Source organism: Sorex araneus, chromosome 5, assembly GCF_027595985.1.
Source record: "Sorex araneus isolate mSorAra2 chromosome 5, mSorAra2.pri, whole genome shotgun sequence".
Classification (NCBI taxonomy): domain Eukaryota; kingdom Metazoa; phylum Chordata; class Mammalia; order Eulipotyphla; family Soricidae; genus Sorex; species Sorex araneus.
The window spans coordinates 94792824-94810387 of NC_073306.1; the positions used below are offsets into that span (position 1 = coordinate 94792824).

Consider the following 17564-nt stretch of genomic DNA (forward strand, 5'->3'; position numbering starts at 1 on the left):
ATGATGGGTCCCTTCCCCCCAGTTTTCAAGAAAACTTGGCCAAAGCACAGCTTCATCGAACCGTAGGGTTTTCTATCCCTGGTTTTCTTTTTACTCCTCTGATGCTCACTCAGCTGGCAGAGGACAAAAACAGCAAAATAACTGGATAAATAGTAAACAAATCAGCAGAAAAAGTTCAGATGCAAGATCTTTAATCAACTGTGAAAGATCGAGGTATATGTGAAATTCCAATATTATTCAAGCTGTTTTATGATAAAGTTAAGCCACATTTACTTATTAGTTTTTTTGACTTGCAGAAGTTCTGCCTGTTAAACAAATTTCAGAGCTACATGGGGCTGGAGGGAGGACTCTGGCCTTGCATGCTGCTAACCCTAGTTCCTTACCACTGCATAAGATGCTCTAAACACTGTCAGAGGTAACTCTTGTCCAAAAAGCCAGGAATAGCCACTGGTCACCATGAAGTGCATCTCACAGCCCCACTACCAAAATGAAAAGAACTAGAAGATTTAAAACTAGAATCGCAGGGGCTGTAGTGACGGTATAGCAGGTCAGGCACTTGTATTGTGTGTGGCTGACCTCGGTTTGATTCCTGGCATCTCATATGGTCCCTGGAGCCTGCCAGAAGTAATTCCTGAGTGCAGAGTCAGGACTAACCAATGAGCATCTCCATGGGTAGCCCCCCCAAAAAAACACACCAAAATTAGAGTGGTAAGCAAGGCAATTCTAATAAAGATAGCTAATATTATTGTGCTTATTATTCTTGGTATTTCATTCAAACCTCACAATGATCCCAAGGAGGAAAACACTATTATTGTGCTCATTTTCTAGTGATGAGACTGAGGTATGAGCCAGTAAGTAGATTTTCAAAGTTATTCAGTTTAAAGTCAGTGGAGATGGGGCCAGAAATATAGTAAGAGAGGTTAAGGTGCTCGCCTTGTACGTCGCTAACCCAGGTTCCATCCCCAGCACCACATGATCCCCCCAGCACCACTGAGAACAGCAACCAAGCACAGATCTGGAAAACTGTGGGGTGTAGACTAACCCTCCCTCCCCCAGACAATAATAATGCCAGTAGAGAGGGGCAGGGAATAGCCCAGTCTGACTCTAGGGCAATGCAGCTTTTGCTCCAGAGAAGGAAAAAGAAAACATTCTTAGAAAGTACTTTCTCAGTGCTTGGCTCAGGAGAGTTACCTCTCTCTGTATTGCCACAAGGAGCCCTGGATGCATACTCAAACACTGGCTGGGTTATTCTTGGAAATGTTATGTGCCTCACAGGGTGGGGTTCAAGTCAGGTGTGAGTGGGGACAAGGCTCCAAAAGATCCTTGCGGCCTGGGATTCGCTTGAAGGTGATGTGCCTACAGCCTGGGTTAGGAGGAGAGTTATCGTAGGTGACCTGGGCCTCTGCAAGGCCCTTTGGTCACAATGGGTCCTTGGTGTACCTTCAACCAGGCTGTGTGGGCTGGCTGAGTCCAATGTGCTAATTCTCGCAGCCCCATTCTAATTCTGCTCTAACCAACTTTGCTCACTGCCTTGTATCCCTGTGGGTCTAAACCCACTGGACCTTCAGAATCCAGTACTTGCATCTCCAGACTGTGTGGTGGGTATTTGGGAAGATGATAATCCAGGCAGAAGTACCTCTGGTCTTATATAAGCAGTATCGAGCGCTAGTACTAATTCCCAATAACCTATACTCTGCCTTCCCTAATCTCTGCTCCAAGGGAATAACAGCAGGGTCACATGGAAAAGCATTCAAAATAGCAACCACTGAGGAAAAATTTATTCCCCTGCCCACCCCTTCTCCCCACCTTTCCTTTCATCTATGAATTCTGTTTTTTTGTCAGGTTGAACATTTAAATGCACTGTATGCTTGCTAGATTCCCCCTTAAGTCTCCCCCTTTCTCATTAAAATTCTAATTATTACCAGAACAAGTAAGATGTACGATCAAAGGCAACCACAGCTCTAGAAGTACCTTTTGTTTTAAGGTGACTCATAATGCAGAGAATACAACCAGAACTGCTGTACTGGAGAGCAGGGGTGAAGGTTCTGGAAGAATACACAGAGGGGTGATTTGTTTCCTGGTGACCCCCAGAAGGATCAGGGCCCTAGGACAGTCTCTAACCATTTAGATCAGGAGCTGATAGCAGCAAAAATGATTTTGATTTAGTGTCTTCGGTACACGATTACTTGTTCCCCCATTATTTATGTGTCTGCAGATGCCAGTGCAAGCTGAGATGCCTGGCTTGTATCCCTCACCCATTAACTCTATGACCCTGGATAATTGACATAACCCACTGTGCCTCAGTTTCCTCATCTGAAAAACGAGGAAAGTAATCATCCATCTTGCTAGAGAAAATTTAATCAGCGAGTAAGTAAAGCACTTCATACCTTGGACATAATTCTCCATCAATGAATAATAAAATACTCTCATTTCTTTTGCTCTCTGCCAGTATATTAAAATTTTGATTCTTTGCTTTTAAGAGAATATACATTAAATAACTAGAAAGTAATGGGGGTGAATACAGTCCCTGGAGACCTTTAGTTCACCAAGAATCCATTTTCCTGTGTCTGGCAGTACCTGGGTGAAAGACTCGCCTCAGCTAGGCCCCAGGGTGGGCTAAGTGGCCCAGGGAGGAAGAGTTGCTGCTCACGTCCTTATTTGTGGAGAGGGAGGCTGGCCAAGGCCAGTGCCTGCCGGCGAGCGGGTGGGAAAGCAGTGAGTACACCCCGAGAGGATAGCTGACCCCCTCACCTCCTCAGGGTTTTCCTGGCCTCTCTGCACATGAAGCCCCCAGAAGGGACCTGCAGGGGCTGGTCTAGCTAAGAACCAGGAATGCATGCGGCAAGAGCTGAGGAAATGGTGGAGTGATTACTGCAGCCCTGTGTGAGTCCCCTGTTCATTCACTCATTTTTTCTGTGCAAGTTTCTATGCGAGGCCAGTGTCAGAAAACAGAAAACACAGAGTGACAGCAGCCACCGTTTCATGTCATTCAATCGTATGATGCTGGAGACGGGACCTCATGTCTCACACACTACCCATCTGGACCACCACCCTAAGTGGAATCTGGGATAGACAGGCTGAGAGGTAGGACCTCTCACTGAGTGCTGGACAGCTGGACTCCTGTTCAGGTGCTACCTCCAACCCATACAAATTACTTTTCTGTCCGCCACCCCCGTGGTCAAGCTCACAGGCTGGTCTCAGCACTGGGTCGGGGGTGGGGGGAGCTATTCCTCAGCGTAAATCTGGAAAGTTTTATTGGTTGGTTGGTTTTCGGGCCACACCCAGTGATAGTCTGGGCTTACTCCTGACTTAGTGCTCTGCAGTACTTGGAGGACCCCCTGGGGACAGGATGGAATCTGGAGCCTCCTGCATGTGAAGCATTGACTCCAGCCCTGTGAGCCACCTCCCTGACCTCCTTTCCTTCCTCAGACACAGGCGAGGCTCTCTCAGAGGCTGTAGGGCCCAGGCTGGGCAGAGGGAGAGGAGCTGTGAGGACTCCCCCCAGTAGGAGGAGGTGCAGCCACCCGGCAGGACCACAGATCCGGTGACCTCTGGCCAGAAAAGTGTGGTGTGAAGGTGATGATGAGGATGGAATGTCCCAACTCTGAAATCATTGCACAGGAGGCCACAGAGCCTGTGAGCACGTGAACTTGGTGCTGATGCCTCCACGTGTGATGGGGCAGAGCCCTGCCACCTCTCAGGGGGAGGAGACAAGAAGCCGTGGCCATAAGGGGTCATTTATAAGGGGGAGGGGCATCCGTTTCATCCTTGCCCTGAAAGGAAGGCAGCCCTCAATCTCTCCTGGATTCTAGCTGTCTTTCCAGGGGAGTATTGGGGTAGGATCCCTCACACCACACCCCCCCCCACCTTCAGAGCTACCATTGTCCCAGCAACCTTGAAGGCAGGTAGCAGGACAGGAAGCACCGGGGAGGAAATCCCTGCTCTGACGGGCATGGTGGTCAGATTCCGACCTTAGACAAGCTCTTCTGGTGCATGTGCAGGATTGGGGGGGGGGGGGAACAAGCAAGCCCTGGCAGTGATCAGGCTCAGCCCACAAGCTCCCTTGAGCTCGGTTTTGTACCCCCTGGGGGCCATTCGGGAAGAGGATGAGTAAGCCAAGCCTTTCTGTCCCCTGGTCTCTTGGCCTACCGAGGAGGGGATCTGGACACCCCCAACACTCCACACTCGGCCTGCTACTCTGGGCAGTGTTGACCACCATGCAGACAGCATCGGGATGGGAACGCATCACACATTTGCACAGTTGCTGCTTACAGGACTGGATCCTGCCTATTCAAATGCCAGCTGAATGCTGGGGCAGCCTCTGGGGTGCTCCTGAGCTGGTAGGGTGGGGAGTGGGTGACCTGGAGACCAGTGTGAGGCAGTCATGAGACTGCAGATATTTCTCTTTGGTGGACTCCGGTGGGTCACTCTCACAGCCCCTTCCTGACTGGGAACCTTTCTCATGACCCTTCTTCTCTCTTCTTCCGTCTCTGTGCCTTATGTGTGTGCCCTGTCCAATGCCCTGGCTGCTGCTCACACCTCTGTTGTCTCCGTTCACCTTTGTCTGTCTGTCCCTCTGTGCCTGGCCCCTGGGCAGGTGCTGCTGGCAGCTTCCTCGCTGTGGTGGTGATTGTGTGTGGCGTGGCCCTGGTGGCACTTTTTCTCTTTCTCTTTTGGAAGCTGTGCTGGCTGCCCTGGCGGAGCAAGGAAGCCTCCAGCCCCTCTTGTGCTGACTTCCCCCTGGAGGCCTTCCCGAGCCCCCACTCCCGGAACACCATGGCTGACAAGCTGAAGGACCCGAGCGTCCTGGGCTTCCTGGAGACAGCAGTGAAGATCAGTCACACGTCCCCCGACATCCCGGCCGAGGTACAGATGTCAGTCAAGGAGCACATCATGCGCCACACGCGGCTGCAGCGCCAGACCACTGAGCCTGCCTCATCCACCAGGTGAGGGTCTCTGGCCCTGACCTCACTGCCCTGTCATCCATGCAGGGATGAGGTGTCAGCCTGGGGATGCTGGAGGAGCAGATGACATAGTTCAGTTGCTTTGGGGCAGGCAGTCCTGCTATGCTTCACCATGGGGACACATTCTGAGAAAACTATGGAGTGGGGGTTTTGGGGTGCAAACATCAGAGAATGTGCTTACCTGCACCCCACCATCACTAGCTGCCATATTGTTAGGACACATGTGGCTAGGTAACAGAGTGCATGTTACGTGGTGGGTGATCAAGCTGGAGATGGGCACCAAGGAAAGCATCAGGGGCTGGTCTTTGAGGTTGTACATGTTGTGAGCAGGGGAATGTGAAGTGCCGGGGGTGGCAGGCAAGATTCAATCCCTAGCATCGTGTATGAGTCCCCCCAGTCTAGCCATGAATGATCCTGAGCGCAGAGCCAGGAGTAAGCTCTGAACACTGCTGGATATTGTTCAAAAATCAAAACAAGAGAAAGAAAAATCTTCAAGTCTGAAGTGTAGGGTAGAAATAAGGTGCTATTTGATGCCTAACATTTGGAAAATGAGAATTCCTTTATATCCCTGACACAGCTCCCCACACAGCGGGTGTGTACAAGCTTTCTTTACCAGAACAGAAAAACCCAGAAACAATCATAGGAAATAGTCACCACATAATGATGGAAACCTACTCTAAATTAAGGAACACTTTGAGAAGATGGGGTGTGGGCCAGAGGGAGAGCTCAGAGAGAGGCTGAGTGCATGCTTTGCATTCAGAAGGCCCAGGAACCATTCCTGGTACCGCATGTGCCTAGAGCACTGCCAGGATGACCCATCCAGAACGAAGCTGGGAATAGCCCCTGAGCATTGCTCAAACCAAACAAAAGGCAGAGGTGCATGCAGGTGTGCAGCCTTGTATTGACTTGAAACATAGGACTCTGGAGGCTCCCTGGGTCCCTACCTCACTCTGGTGTTCAAATTGGATGTCAGAAATAAAATTCTGTGGGCTCTATTTCCAGGCTTTAGGAGATGATGACCTTGCAGAAGTCGCTCACCTTTTCTGTGCCTCATTTTCTCCAACTGAAAAACTGGTTCAAGACTCTCATAGGGTTATCTGAAGGTGCTTGAGCAAGAATTGGGGGTAGGGGGTTGTTTGCTGTTTGCGAGCGCTAACAGTCATCACTCATGCTCCTGCCCCCATTCTGAGTACCTCTTCTCTGTGAATTCCCCCTCTCTCCCTTTGGCCCCCTACCTCATGCGACTGCTTCTTCCTGGTCTCCCATTTGATATCCGGAACAGTTACTAGATCACAGTAGAAAGTTGCAGAGCCAAAGCGAGTCACTGGGCTCCAAAGGCAGGTCAGAGGTGGTCCTGGGGGTAGTGTGTAGTGGAGGTGAAGGGAGCGTCCAGAGAAGGCATGTACCTTCTCTTAGATTTCATAGTTTAATGGGGTTCAGGGTTAGATACATTTGATAGGAAAAGTTAGGAGAAGGGAACTGAAAGACAGGGGAGTGACAATAGCAGTGTCTGCCATGCACCAAGTCCCCTTTCACTCACAACTATTTCACTCACAACTATGAATTTGAGCACATTTTTTCTCTCTCAAGGTTTTTATCCTCAAGTGCCCATAATTTCAAACAAGCCCTGGAGTGTCTGAAGCGGGGCTGCGGGAACTTGAAGACAGGAAGGCAGACTCTAAATTCTACCAGATCTGGAGTGCTGGTGGTGGTCAGGAGGTCTGAGGGATGCATTGCTGATTGGTTCAGTGTCAGGCCTGAGGATGTAGTGCAGCTCAGGCCCTGTAGTGCTGGGGATTCCCGGGACACCCCGGCAGTGCTGTGGGCCTCTGAGGCTGCTTGGGGGATCAGGCGGTGCTGGAAATTGAACCTAGGTTCAGCAGCGGTAGCCATGCACCCTAACTGTGTCTTAACTCCTGGCCATTGTACTAGATGCTTGACTGAGTGGGGTTGAGGGTGCTTGTAAGCCCTGCTGTTCATCGGTCCACTGAGATGCCATACAGTGAGGCGTGTGATATGCCTGGTCACAGGAAAGGAGCTGGTGAGGGCCCCTGAGCCCTGATGCACCCCCTTGTTCTTCCCTGGTCTCCAGGCACACTTCCTTCAAGCGCCACCTGCCCCGGCAGATGCACGTCTCCAGCGTGGACTACGGTAACGAGCTGCCGCCCGCTGCGGAGCAGCCCACCAGCATCGGCCGCATCAAGCCTGAGCTCTACAAGCAGAAATCTGTGGACGGGGATGACGCCAAGTCCGAGACGGCTAAGAACTGTGGGAAGATCAACTTCAGTCTGCGCTACGACTATGAGAGCGAGACCCTGACCGTGCGCATCCTGAAGGCCTTCGACCTCCCTGCCAAGGACTTCTGTGGCAGCTCCGACCCTTATGTCAAGATCTACCTCCTGCCCGACCGCAAGTGCAAGCTGCAGACCCGGGTGCACCGAAAGACCCTGAACCCCACCTTCGATGAGAACTTCCACTTCCCCGTGCCCTACGAAGAGCTGGCTGACCGCAAGCTGCATCTCAGCGTCTTTGACTTCGATCGCTTCTCCCGCCATGACATGATCGGGGAAGTCATCCTGGACAACCTCTTTGAGGCCTCTGACCTGTCACGGGAAACCTCCATCTGGAAGGACATCCAGTACGCCACCAGCGTGAGTACAGTCCTGCCCCTGGGCTTCCTGTCCACCCCTTCCCTGTGTCTCTGGCCCTGGTGCCTTCAGCATGTGGGGGGAGAATCTGGAGGCTTCTACCTGGGGATTCCTTGCCCTTTAGCACAGGTTGGGGATGATGGTGTCCCTGAGTGGGAGAGACCGGGGGAAGATTTGGCGTGCTCTGGAGGTGGCTCTCTGTAGGTGGGGCTGCTGGTTTACCATAGCCGATAGAATAGTGCTGTGCATTTCTTGGGTCATGGGTCAAGCTTGGAACAGGCTCAGAGATGGAAATGGCAGCACCTGACATGGGCTTTGACAGGTGGCAGCAGCTGGAAAAGGCCGTGACAACTGGCTATATTAGCAAGGAAGAACCAGATTTAGCTGCAACAACAAATATCCCTAGGTTGGCTTGGTTTTATTTTTCAGTGCAGGGGTTTGGGCCATACCTGGATCACTCCTGTAGGGCTCAGAGGACTGTATGGGATACGGAGGGACCCAGGTCAATCACATGCAAGACAAAGGCCCAACCTGCCGTATGATACTTTTGGTCCCTCAGTTGTTTAAAAAAACCAAGGCTTAGTTCTCATTCATATCACATGTGCTCTGTCACCTGGTGGGGGTTCCCCTCAATCTTGTTACCCATGAAAACAGGCTGAAAGAGGTGCCTTCTCCCCATGGGTTCCGAGTTAGCACATATGGAGGAAGAGAGTGTGGCAAATCAAGCATTATTTCATTCAGCTTTCAAGAAGTGTCACTTCTGCTCACAAATTTCATGAACCAAAGCAAGACCCTTGGCAACTCCTGATACAAAGAGGGCAGTCATGTGCTCAGAACTGGGACTACTTCCTGAGAGACAGTGATGGCTACTACACAGTGGGGGCCTCTCTTAGGCATGGTCTGGGGTGTGGGGGAGTGAAGGAGACGTGGCAAAACCTTACCTGGAAGCTATACACTGCCCACTGGAATTGACCAGGGAATGTTCGAGCTGCTGAGGCTCAGGCTGCCTTTTAGGAGGAGGAAGGGAAGGTCTGACGTAGAAGTTGGAGAGGCCCATTCAGAGCCCTGGCGTCTGTGCACGTGCCCTGCTACATCTGCCAGGCAGTTGTGCAGGAAACTGGGGTCTCAGCTCCTATGGGTGCAGGTGGTGTGAGTCACCTAAGTGCCCCAGGCAGCAGAGACCCCTCCAGGGATTTCCTACCAAGCCCCAGTGGTCTGGTCAATCTCCAGCATCTTGAGTTGAGTGAGTGTCATTCTGGGTATTGTTGGCACCATTTCTCTGGAGTAGGGGACAGCCCCACTCTTTAGCTGCAGCCTCATTTCAGTCTCACCTGCTGAGTGTGTGAGAGAGTGACTGCAAAAATCAGTCCCTCTCAGGTGAGCATCTTGATCTGTTCAGCTCGAGGGAGCTCTGGGAAACCCCCTCCTATACGAGCAGACTTTGAGCCTTCCTCACTTTCCTCTGCAAGAGCAGCACAGGCAACAGACCAGCAACGGAGGCGGCTGGAGCAGCAGCTGTGTGGCAGCCCCAGCCCAGAAGCTCGGCTCCATAAATCACTTGGAAGTTTTCATCTGCTCTGCTCTTCCTGGGGGTCTCAGAAGGCAACTGCTCCAGTATGGCAGTCACACAGGTGAAAGCTGCAACTCAGCTCCTTGTCTTCTGGGGCCAAGGTCCTGGTATCTAAGAGTTAACAGTGGGGAGCAAGGCTATGGTGAGGTGGGGGCCTCTCCTCTCCTTACCGTGCTCCCTCCCTCTCCTGTGATGTCGCACAGAGCAGGAGTGGAAACTGGTCCCAGAGTACAAGTACACATCTCTCCTGCATGCCAGCAGGAGACCTTAGCCCCTGCACCTAGAGTTGAGAGATAATGAGAAATCAAGGCGCTAGCCTTGCATGCAGCTGCTCCATGTTCAATCCCTGACACCACATATGGTCCTCTGAGCACTGCCAGGAGTGATCGCTGAGCAGAGCCTGGAGTAAGCCCTGAGCATAACTAGGTGTGGCCCGAACCACTGCCCTCCCACAAACACGCCCACCCCCCCCCACACACACACACACACACCATCCCACAACCCTTCACTTGTTCTGCCTGCTCTAATCCCTTCCCTCTCCACTTATAGCTCACAGGACTGGAGTGCAGGAGCTCTGGGGTCAATTCCAGGACTGCGTATTCTCTGAGCACCACACCAGGAGCAGCCCCTAAACACTGCCAGGTGTGGCCCCACACCCCCAAAACCCATCCTCCAGCTTAATATTAGGGAAAAGGCAGATTGTCCCCCGGACAATGGACAAGTTATTGCCATCTTCTTCATCCCTGGTCGGTGCCGTTCTAGTCCTCTTGTAGCTCATCCTGTCAGAACACAATGCCTGCCACTAGGGTGGGGGTGGGGGATGTTGACAAATGACAACACCCTTGGACCTCAGAAATTTAGAATCTAATCTCAGAAACAAAAGGGAATGTCCATGCAGTGTCTAGGGATGCTAAAACTATCCAAAGCACAATTCTTTATACCCTCAGCAACATATGGTGTGAGGTTGCAAGCCCAGGGCCAGGTCAGCAAGGGCAGACCTTGTGGATGAGGGAGGAGAAAGGGCAGCACCTAAGTTGGAGCAGAGAGAGTCCAGCCCAGCAGCTCCCAAGGCTGACGAGTGGCCACTACATTCCCATCCCGCCAGCCTTAGACTGTCTCTAAGCAGGAGGTGGGGAGTACCCTGGACTCTCCCATCACAACCTCTAGGGCAACCCTGCTCTCAGGGGCAGGCAAAGGTGACCCAGACATGGGCACAAATGGCTGGTGCTTCCTCCTATTCTTCAATACGGGCTGTAAAATGCATTTCTTGGGGGGCAGGAGCGATAGGACAGCAGTTCAGACGTTTGCACTGCACACGGCTAACCCAGGTTCCATCCCTGGTACCCCATATAGTCCCTTGAGCCTGTGAGGAGTGATTCCTGAGTGCTGAGCCAGGAGGAACCTAAGCACCACCGGGTGTGGACCAAAAATCTAAAAGTAAAATAAAATGCATTTGTTTGGGGACAGAGAGGCCTAAGCCACAGTCACCAGAGACGACTGTGCCATCATGAGGATAAGACCCTGCAGTGGGTGAGGGCCAGGTGCTGTCACCTCCCCTCCAGAACCTGTCCCTACATTTTAGCCCCTGAGCTTGGAACTCTAGCAGCCACTGTACCGCTACCTGGTCCTCAGCCCATCACCCTGCCTCTTACCTAACTCTCCAGCTTCTCTAGCTGCAGGTGAGGCATTCCCCCTCTCCTTCACCTCCCCAGCCCAGCACAGATGAATCCTTCTCCTAGCTCTGAAGTCCTGCTTCATGGCTGCTGTTTGTCCAGATTTATTCTCTGGATTCACCACCCACCCAGCCAACATACCCCAAATCACATTCTGCCTCATAAAGTTCTCCCAATGGTTCTGAAACAGCCTGTTTTCTGCATTTGACTTTCTCTTGTATGTTCCCTCCTGACTGAGTATCTCATTTTATGCAAATGTCAGGACTTGGCACATTCTTATTGAATGGCCAGTGGCTTAGTGAATTCCGTTGAAATATGTTCTGGTGTACAGGGAAAGGATTATAAAAGAAGTGATGAGAACTGGGTCAACAGGAACCGAGGAAGGCTTCCTAGAGGAAGAAGACCAGCCATGTTTGGAAAATAGCAGAGCCAGGCTGTGTGGGGAGAGAGCTAGTCCACACATACCCTTAGAGAAACGGTTCCTGGAGAGGACTAAAGTCCAGAGTGGCAAAAAGAGGAAAGAGGGGGATGGGGGCAGTTTGGAGTGAAACAGAGCACAGAGGATCCAGGGAGCTGTGCTGGAGGTTGCAAGCCTGAGTGCTGTGCTCTTGTTGCTCTTTGACCGTCCAGAGAAGAATCTTTCTTTCTTTCTTTCTTTCTTTCTTTCTTTCTTTCTTTCTTTCTTTCTTTCTTTCTTTCTTTCTTTCTTTCTTTCTTTCTTTCTTTCTTTCTTTCTTTCTTTCTTTCTTTTCTTTCTTCCTGCTTTGGGGCCACATTCAGTGGTTCTCAGGACTTACTCCTGGCTCTGTGCTCAGAGATTCTTTGCAGTTCTCAGAGGATGTGGTGCCAGGCTCACCATATGAAAGGCATTCTCCTTAACACTGTACTCTCAGGCCCCGTGGTTTTCTTTTCTATGTGTTATTAGATACTTTGGGTTTGATTATACTGCACCAGGCCCAGGCTAGTTTGGGATATACCACTTCAGCCTAGTCCAGCCTAAATTGAGGAGGCAGGGAATCAGCTTTGGTGTCCTAAGGGACATGAGTTCCCCATGGGCCCAAATGCTAAAGGAAGTCTGACTTCCTAGATTGATGCCAGAGAAGGCCACCTGCATTCTCTTCTCAGCCCCACAGATGCATGTAGAATGAGATCCAAGGGTAGACATAAAGGGCCTTTCAAATCAAGCCGAAAACTGTTCTAAGTCAGTCCACTTGAGTGGAGGCTCCCACAGGGTCACTGAGCAGGAGGTTGGTGCAGCCATCTCAGAGAACCTGCCCTGAACAGCAGCCCCCATCTGTTCTGCTCAAATGTGGACAGGAGGGAGAGGGAGAGACATAAAGAATCTCTATCCACACAATGCATTATCATTAGTGCCTCACAGAGCATGGGTGAGTGCTAGAAGAGCTAGTTATTAAGGGAGAAACAAGTCTTGCTTTCTAGGAGCAGTAAGCTGAACAGAGGTATCAGAGCAAGTAAAAGGTTATTAAAATAGGGCCCCGAATATAGCTCAGAGGTATAGCCCATGCCTTGCATGTGTGAGTCCCTAAGCTTGATCCCAGGCACGTGTATGCGTGCGCGCGCGTGTGCACACACACACACATCCACATCATCAAAATAACATAATTATTTCAGTTGCATTAAAAGAAAAGGAGCCACACAGAGGTGGTTATCAGAGCAAGGAGACTGGGTGAGTGGACTGGAGATGTAGAGAGTAGGGAGAGAATTTGGGAATAAAAACTAAGCTTTGGGGGCACTGGAGCAATAGCACACCTGGTAGGGTGTTTGCCTTGCACGCAGCCAACTGGATTCAATTCCCAGAATCCCATATGGTCCCCGAGCACTGCCAGGAGTAATTCCTGAGTGCATGAGCCAGGAGTAACTCCTGTGCATCGCTGGGTGACCCAAAAAGCAAATAAACAAAAACAAAAAAACCCCTAAGCTTTGGGGAAGAACCTCTATGATCAAAAAGAAAGAAGAGAAGTCAGCAGTGGATACTTAGCAGGAGATAGAGAAAAAAACAAGTTTTTCAGCCCAAAACACTCAGGAGCTATCCCTAGTCACTGAGCTGGGAAATGCAAGAGGAAGGTACATTTGGGGAGGAAGGTTGGGGGCTCAGAGGTGGGTATGATCTGTGTAGATATCTCTGACATATCCAAGACAAATTGGAACTTGGGGATGGAAGGCAGAACCCAGAAAAGAGGCCCTAGCTAAAGAAATTAATGTATGACGTATGAAAATGCATGAGAACCCAGGTTTAGAGACAATAAGAGGCCCCAAAACTGATCGAACAGTGGGTGCCTCTTATGTCTAAACATGGGGAGCACAGGAGACTGAGAAGCAGGAGCAAGTGAAATGAGAGGGAGATGGCGAAAGTGGTGCATCCTGGGAAAGAAACAAAGTGTTCCTGGTAAGGGGAGAGAGATCTTACATGAGAAGCTATGACACATCATGTAAGACAGACCAGACTAACCTTTTTGTTCCAAAATAACCTTGACTAGAGCCTAGTTGGTGGAGCCAGTTGGGGAAAAGATCATTCGGGAATATGGGGCCTGGATTAAGTCCCTTTAGGGTAACTTTCTGGAATGGGCAGCTATAGGAATGAGATTTAAACTTTCGGGTAGGCTTCCTAGGTGGCTTGGGGCTGGAGGGAGTGAGGAGCAAGACCCTGGCACTCAGACCAAGAATTCTGGTCTGAACCCTAGAATTCTGCTGTAAATCTCTGAGTGTCTGACTTCCTGCCTGCAGGACCCAGGTAGGACAGGCCAGAAGACCCCAGGAAAGGAGGCTGCAGGAGCTCCAGGTCGCAGGGAAGCCTCAGGAGACAGGAAGGGAGCAAGGCCGGGTCCTGTGCCGCCTGCCCAAATCCCCTGTGACTGTTCCTCTGAGTAATGCGCCAAGGCAGCCAACACTTCCCTGTCCTGGCGCAGCCCAGTCCACCCTGCCTCTGCCTGGCCCACTGCCTGAGTCAGGAGCTGCCAGGTCACCTCAGGGCTCCCTTGTTTACTTGCTGCTCAGTGGGAGCTGCCTGTGGCCTGCTTGTGCCTGCTGTTCACTTGCCCCCATCTCCCCGGGCCCGGACTATCCTCATCACTAGCTAACCTCTCCCACACCTGCAGCCTTGAGCCCAGAGTCATGTGCAGAGTCTGTGCCCCTGCCCTTGTGTCCCTGCAGCCCCACGAGCAGAGGGCATCAGCCATGCAGGGCTCAGTGCGACTCTTCCTAAAGCAGAAGGGTCTGGTTGCCCCTCTGGCAGGGGCTTAAATATGAGGGAACTTGAAAGCTGGGAGCCACTTTTCTACTTCAGAGTAATAAGAACTACAGTCCTGTTCTGCAACTTACAGCCTGTGAGGAAGGGAGACAACTAGGGCTGCAGGGCACCTGGGGGCTCTCTCTGCTCAAGGCGCAGAGCCTGGGTCTGCAGCTCATCTCATCCTGCCCAGGTCTTGCAGTCAGTGGCCTCTGTGGGAACTGTCCACAGGCCATGTCTCCTCAAGAGATTGCTGAGCAGCCAGAAAGAGGGAGAAGCAGCATGTGGGGTCTGAGCGCCAGCCTCCAGCACACGGTGTTTAGAGACCCCCTCACTTGAATATTTCCTGCCTTGTAGGGTCTGCAGAGTTCAAGGTTCCCCATGCAATGCTGGAAATCCAAGCTATGGGCCCAGATACAGTGCTCAGACCCAGATGTAAGCAGTTGGCTTAAGTTCCAGCCTTAAGTCCCTTTAAATTCCCCTTTCACTGTAGATCCTTTCTGCTGTAAGGAAGGAAAGAGCTGTAAGAGGCTGCTGGAGGCTCAGAACAGTGGAGCCAGTTCCATTCTTCCCCTTGAGAGAGTCCTAGCCCCAGACAGCCCTGCTGCCCCCTCCAGCCAGCTTCCTGCAGAGCACAGAACCCACAGCCACCAAGCAACTGCCCAGCGCTGCCTCCAGCCTCTGAGCCGGCAGCACTGCTGACCTAGCCCCAGCCCGAGGGCCCCTGATTGGTATGCAGTGCATCTCCGCAGCATAAATATCTAATCTTCCCCTTACACGAGAATGAATGGCAAATCATTAAGCAACAAGCTCAGGCATCAACCAAAACCTGTTTGCTCTTCTCTGGCTGGGAGGAGCAGACACTTGCCTTCAAGCAATCACCAGATGCCTCTCAGTGGCCTCTCCTCCCCTGGGAGAGATTTGGCCCTGATGCTGGCACTCACTGGGAAGGAGGCTTCCCCAAACCAGCAGCAATCTGAAGAGATGGGATGTAACTCTGGCTCTCTCAGAGAACTAGGACCATTCCCAGGGGCGTTCCAGTTTCCTGCAGAGCAAAGTGTATAGACCTCAAGTGCTGTGCTTTGGGGAGGTCAGCACTGGAAAGGGATTGATCGGAGTCTTCATCCTCCTGCTGCAGGAGAGTAGGGAGCCCAGAGAAGGTACAACCACGTTCCTGGGGTGATCCAGTACGTCTGTGAACACCTGTATCCCAAACTCAGATCTCATGAGACATAACCGTAGGGAATTTCTGTTGCTCCTGTGTCTGTGCTGCTGGGAGTCTGCCCTAGCTTTGCTTTTCCTCTCTCCTTCATGCTTCCTGCACCACTGCCTGTTCATGCTCTTCCCTGCCCACCACTGAGCCCGTCCCTCCAGTGGACATGAAGTGTCCAAGGGCACAGAGCTGAGGCCACATTCTCTCCCTCAACAGTTAGTCTCTTCCCTACATGAGAGTGGGAATAAGCAAACCAACTAGTGACATCAGCAGGAAAATTAAAGAAGAGAGAGAAGGGAATGACCCAAGTTCATGGGGCCCTCAGCTGACCTCCGCGTGCCTGGGGGGGGGGGCGCCACACACACACCTCAAGCATTTTAATATGCACATGCATAATGACACTCTGGAGCAGGAGGGGGAAGCCAGGCTGGCAGCAGGGCTCTGGGGAAATATACCCAATTGCAACCCTGTTTTTCTTTTCTGGTGCCCAATATACCCAGTTCCTGGCATATTTTTCCTGGTGCCCAACCTACCAGTTGCTGGCATAATTTTTTCCAGTGCCTCAATGTCCATGATGATGGAAGGAAACGTGGTTTCTCTAGGCGCAGCTGCTCCCTCTTCAACCCCGCCACCCCTGGGCCCATCTCATCCCATTCATCCTCCCCCAGCACCCCTGGAGCCACGTTTTCCTTTTGGGTCACTATGGAACATGGGAGGGAGGTTTTTCACGGAGTCCACCTGGCCTCGAGACCAAGAATTCCCTGGATAAGGATGTTGCCCATTCAGGGTGCCTCAGTCTTGACGGCCTGGAAAGGTCAATGAGCCACATCTGGCAGAGCTCAGGGCTTATTCCGGCATCTGTCATCAGTCATCACTCCTGGAAGTGCTGGTGATCACACTGAGTCGGCCATTGCAAGACAAGAGCATCCCCGTGTCCTATCTCTCTTACTCCCAGCAGCTGTTTTGTTTGATTTGAGGTCACATGGGGCAGTGATTAGGGACTGCTCCCAACTCATTGCTGAGTTGCTCCTGATGGTGCTTGCACAGGGTGGAGGGGAGGGGAGGGAGATGCATATGCAGTGCCAGGACCCACCTGGACCTCCTACATACACTTGGCCTTTCTGTCTTTCTGTTGAGGAAAGGATGGAACCTCCAGGAATTCTGGTACTGTATTGTGTGTTGAGTGCAGGGGAAGAAGAGATCTGAGAACCAGACTCAGATCGCAGCCTTCGGGCCGAGTCTCTGTTGCAGGTGAAGGAGGGCGGGGTGGGGACTGAGACATCTCTGCCACCTACAGGACCAGGCCCTGAGTAACCTTCCTGTCTCAGCCTCACTACTCAGACTGTCCTTAGGGCCACCTAGCAGTGAACAACGGGGCCAGGGGTCAGTCTGCGCTCCCATGCTCCCCTCTGAGACCCCTGGGATGTCTGTCCCAGCTGTCCCACGAGTCTCCTTGGGCCCCATTATCCTGCCTTATTGGAAAGGTTTTTCTCTGCTGGCCTCAGAGATGCAGCCACAGAACATAAGTCCAGTTCCATCACCCTGAGCCTCAGACTGCAAAGTGACGATCTTGAGAATAGAGTCAGTCCAAGGATGGCCTTACCTGGCCTGAAGCACATTGGTGGGCCTGACCTGGGGCTTCTCCCACCAAACCTCCTGTCAAGTGCTCACTGCGATGGTCTTAGAAACACAGACTGGCACTGCCTGGCTGGTAGAACCCTCCTCAGTTACTCCTGGCACCTTCTCTGTGGCTGGGGTACATCATAGAGGCACTGCAGTGCTCACACGTGTTTTGTAATACCAGCCACCACCACCCCCCCGCCCCCAGGTCTCCAAGACACATCCACCAGCGACACATCTTTAAAGTCCAATTTAGTTCTCTTGAACCCCTCTAATCACCATTGGTGCCTGTGACCCCTTTGAGGTCCTTGTATAAGCTGAGAAGCCTCTCTTTAGGGGGGAAAGTGAGGCTGCCCTGAGGGAGGAAGGGGTCCCTGCTCCCATCCCACCTCCCATCTCTGCCTATAGGGTAAGATGATCAGCTCCACCCCCGCCCTGCAGTGAAGGTTGAGGGGGGTTGGGAGGTGGGAGGGGTGAGAGGGCACCAGGGACAGGAACAGGTTGAGAAATGAGAGAGGACCCAGTCCCCAGAAAAGAGTAGGGGTGAGTGAAGCCACCTCCACCCTCCCAGGGCTGGGGCACAAATGACTCAGGTCTAAGATGAGTCTCCTGAGTGCCATTCGCATCGC

The 17564-nt window shown here is 51.9% G+C and overlaps 1 protein-coding gene across 8 annotated transcripts in view; it reads left to right on the forward strand.

The window, feature by feature from the left end:
* SYT6 (synaptotagmin 6) overlaps positions 1 to 17564 on the forward strand; it is an 87715-nt gene that overhangs the window by 6221 nt on the left and 63930 nt on the right. For all 8 annotated transcript variants that reach the window (XR_008630123.1, XR_008630125.1, XR_008630124.1 and 5 more), the window contains exons 2-3: positions 4598 to 4946; positions 7057 to 7615. Coding sequence is in view for 5 of the 8 variants with exons in the window: in XM_055137479.1 (XP_054993454.1) it covers positions 4598 to 4946; positions 7057 to 7615 (908 nt within the window). In the remaining 3 variants the exon portion in view is untranslated. The remainder of the gene's footprint in view (positions 1 to 4597; positions 4947 to 7056; positions 7616 to 17564) is intronic.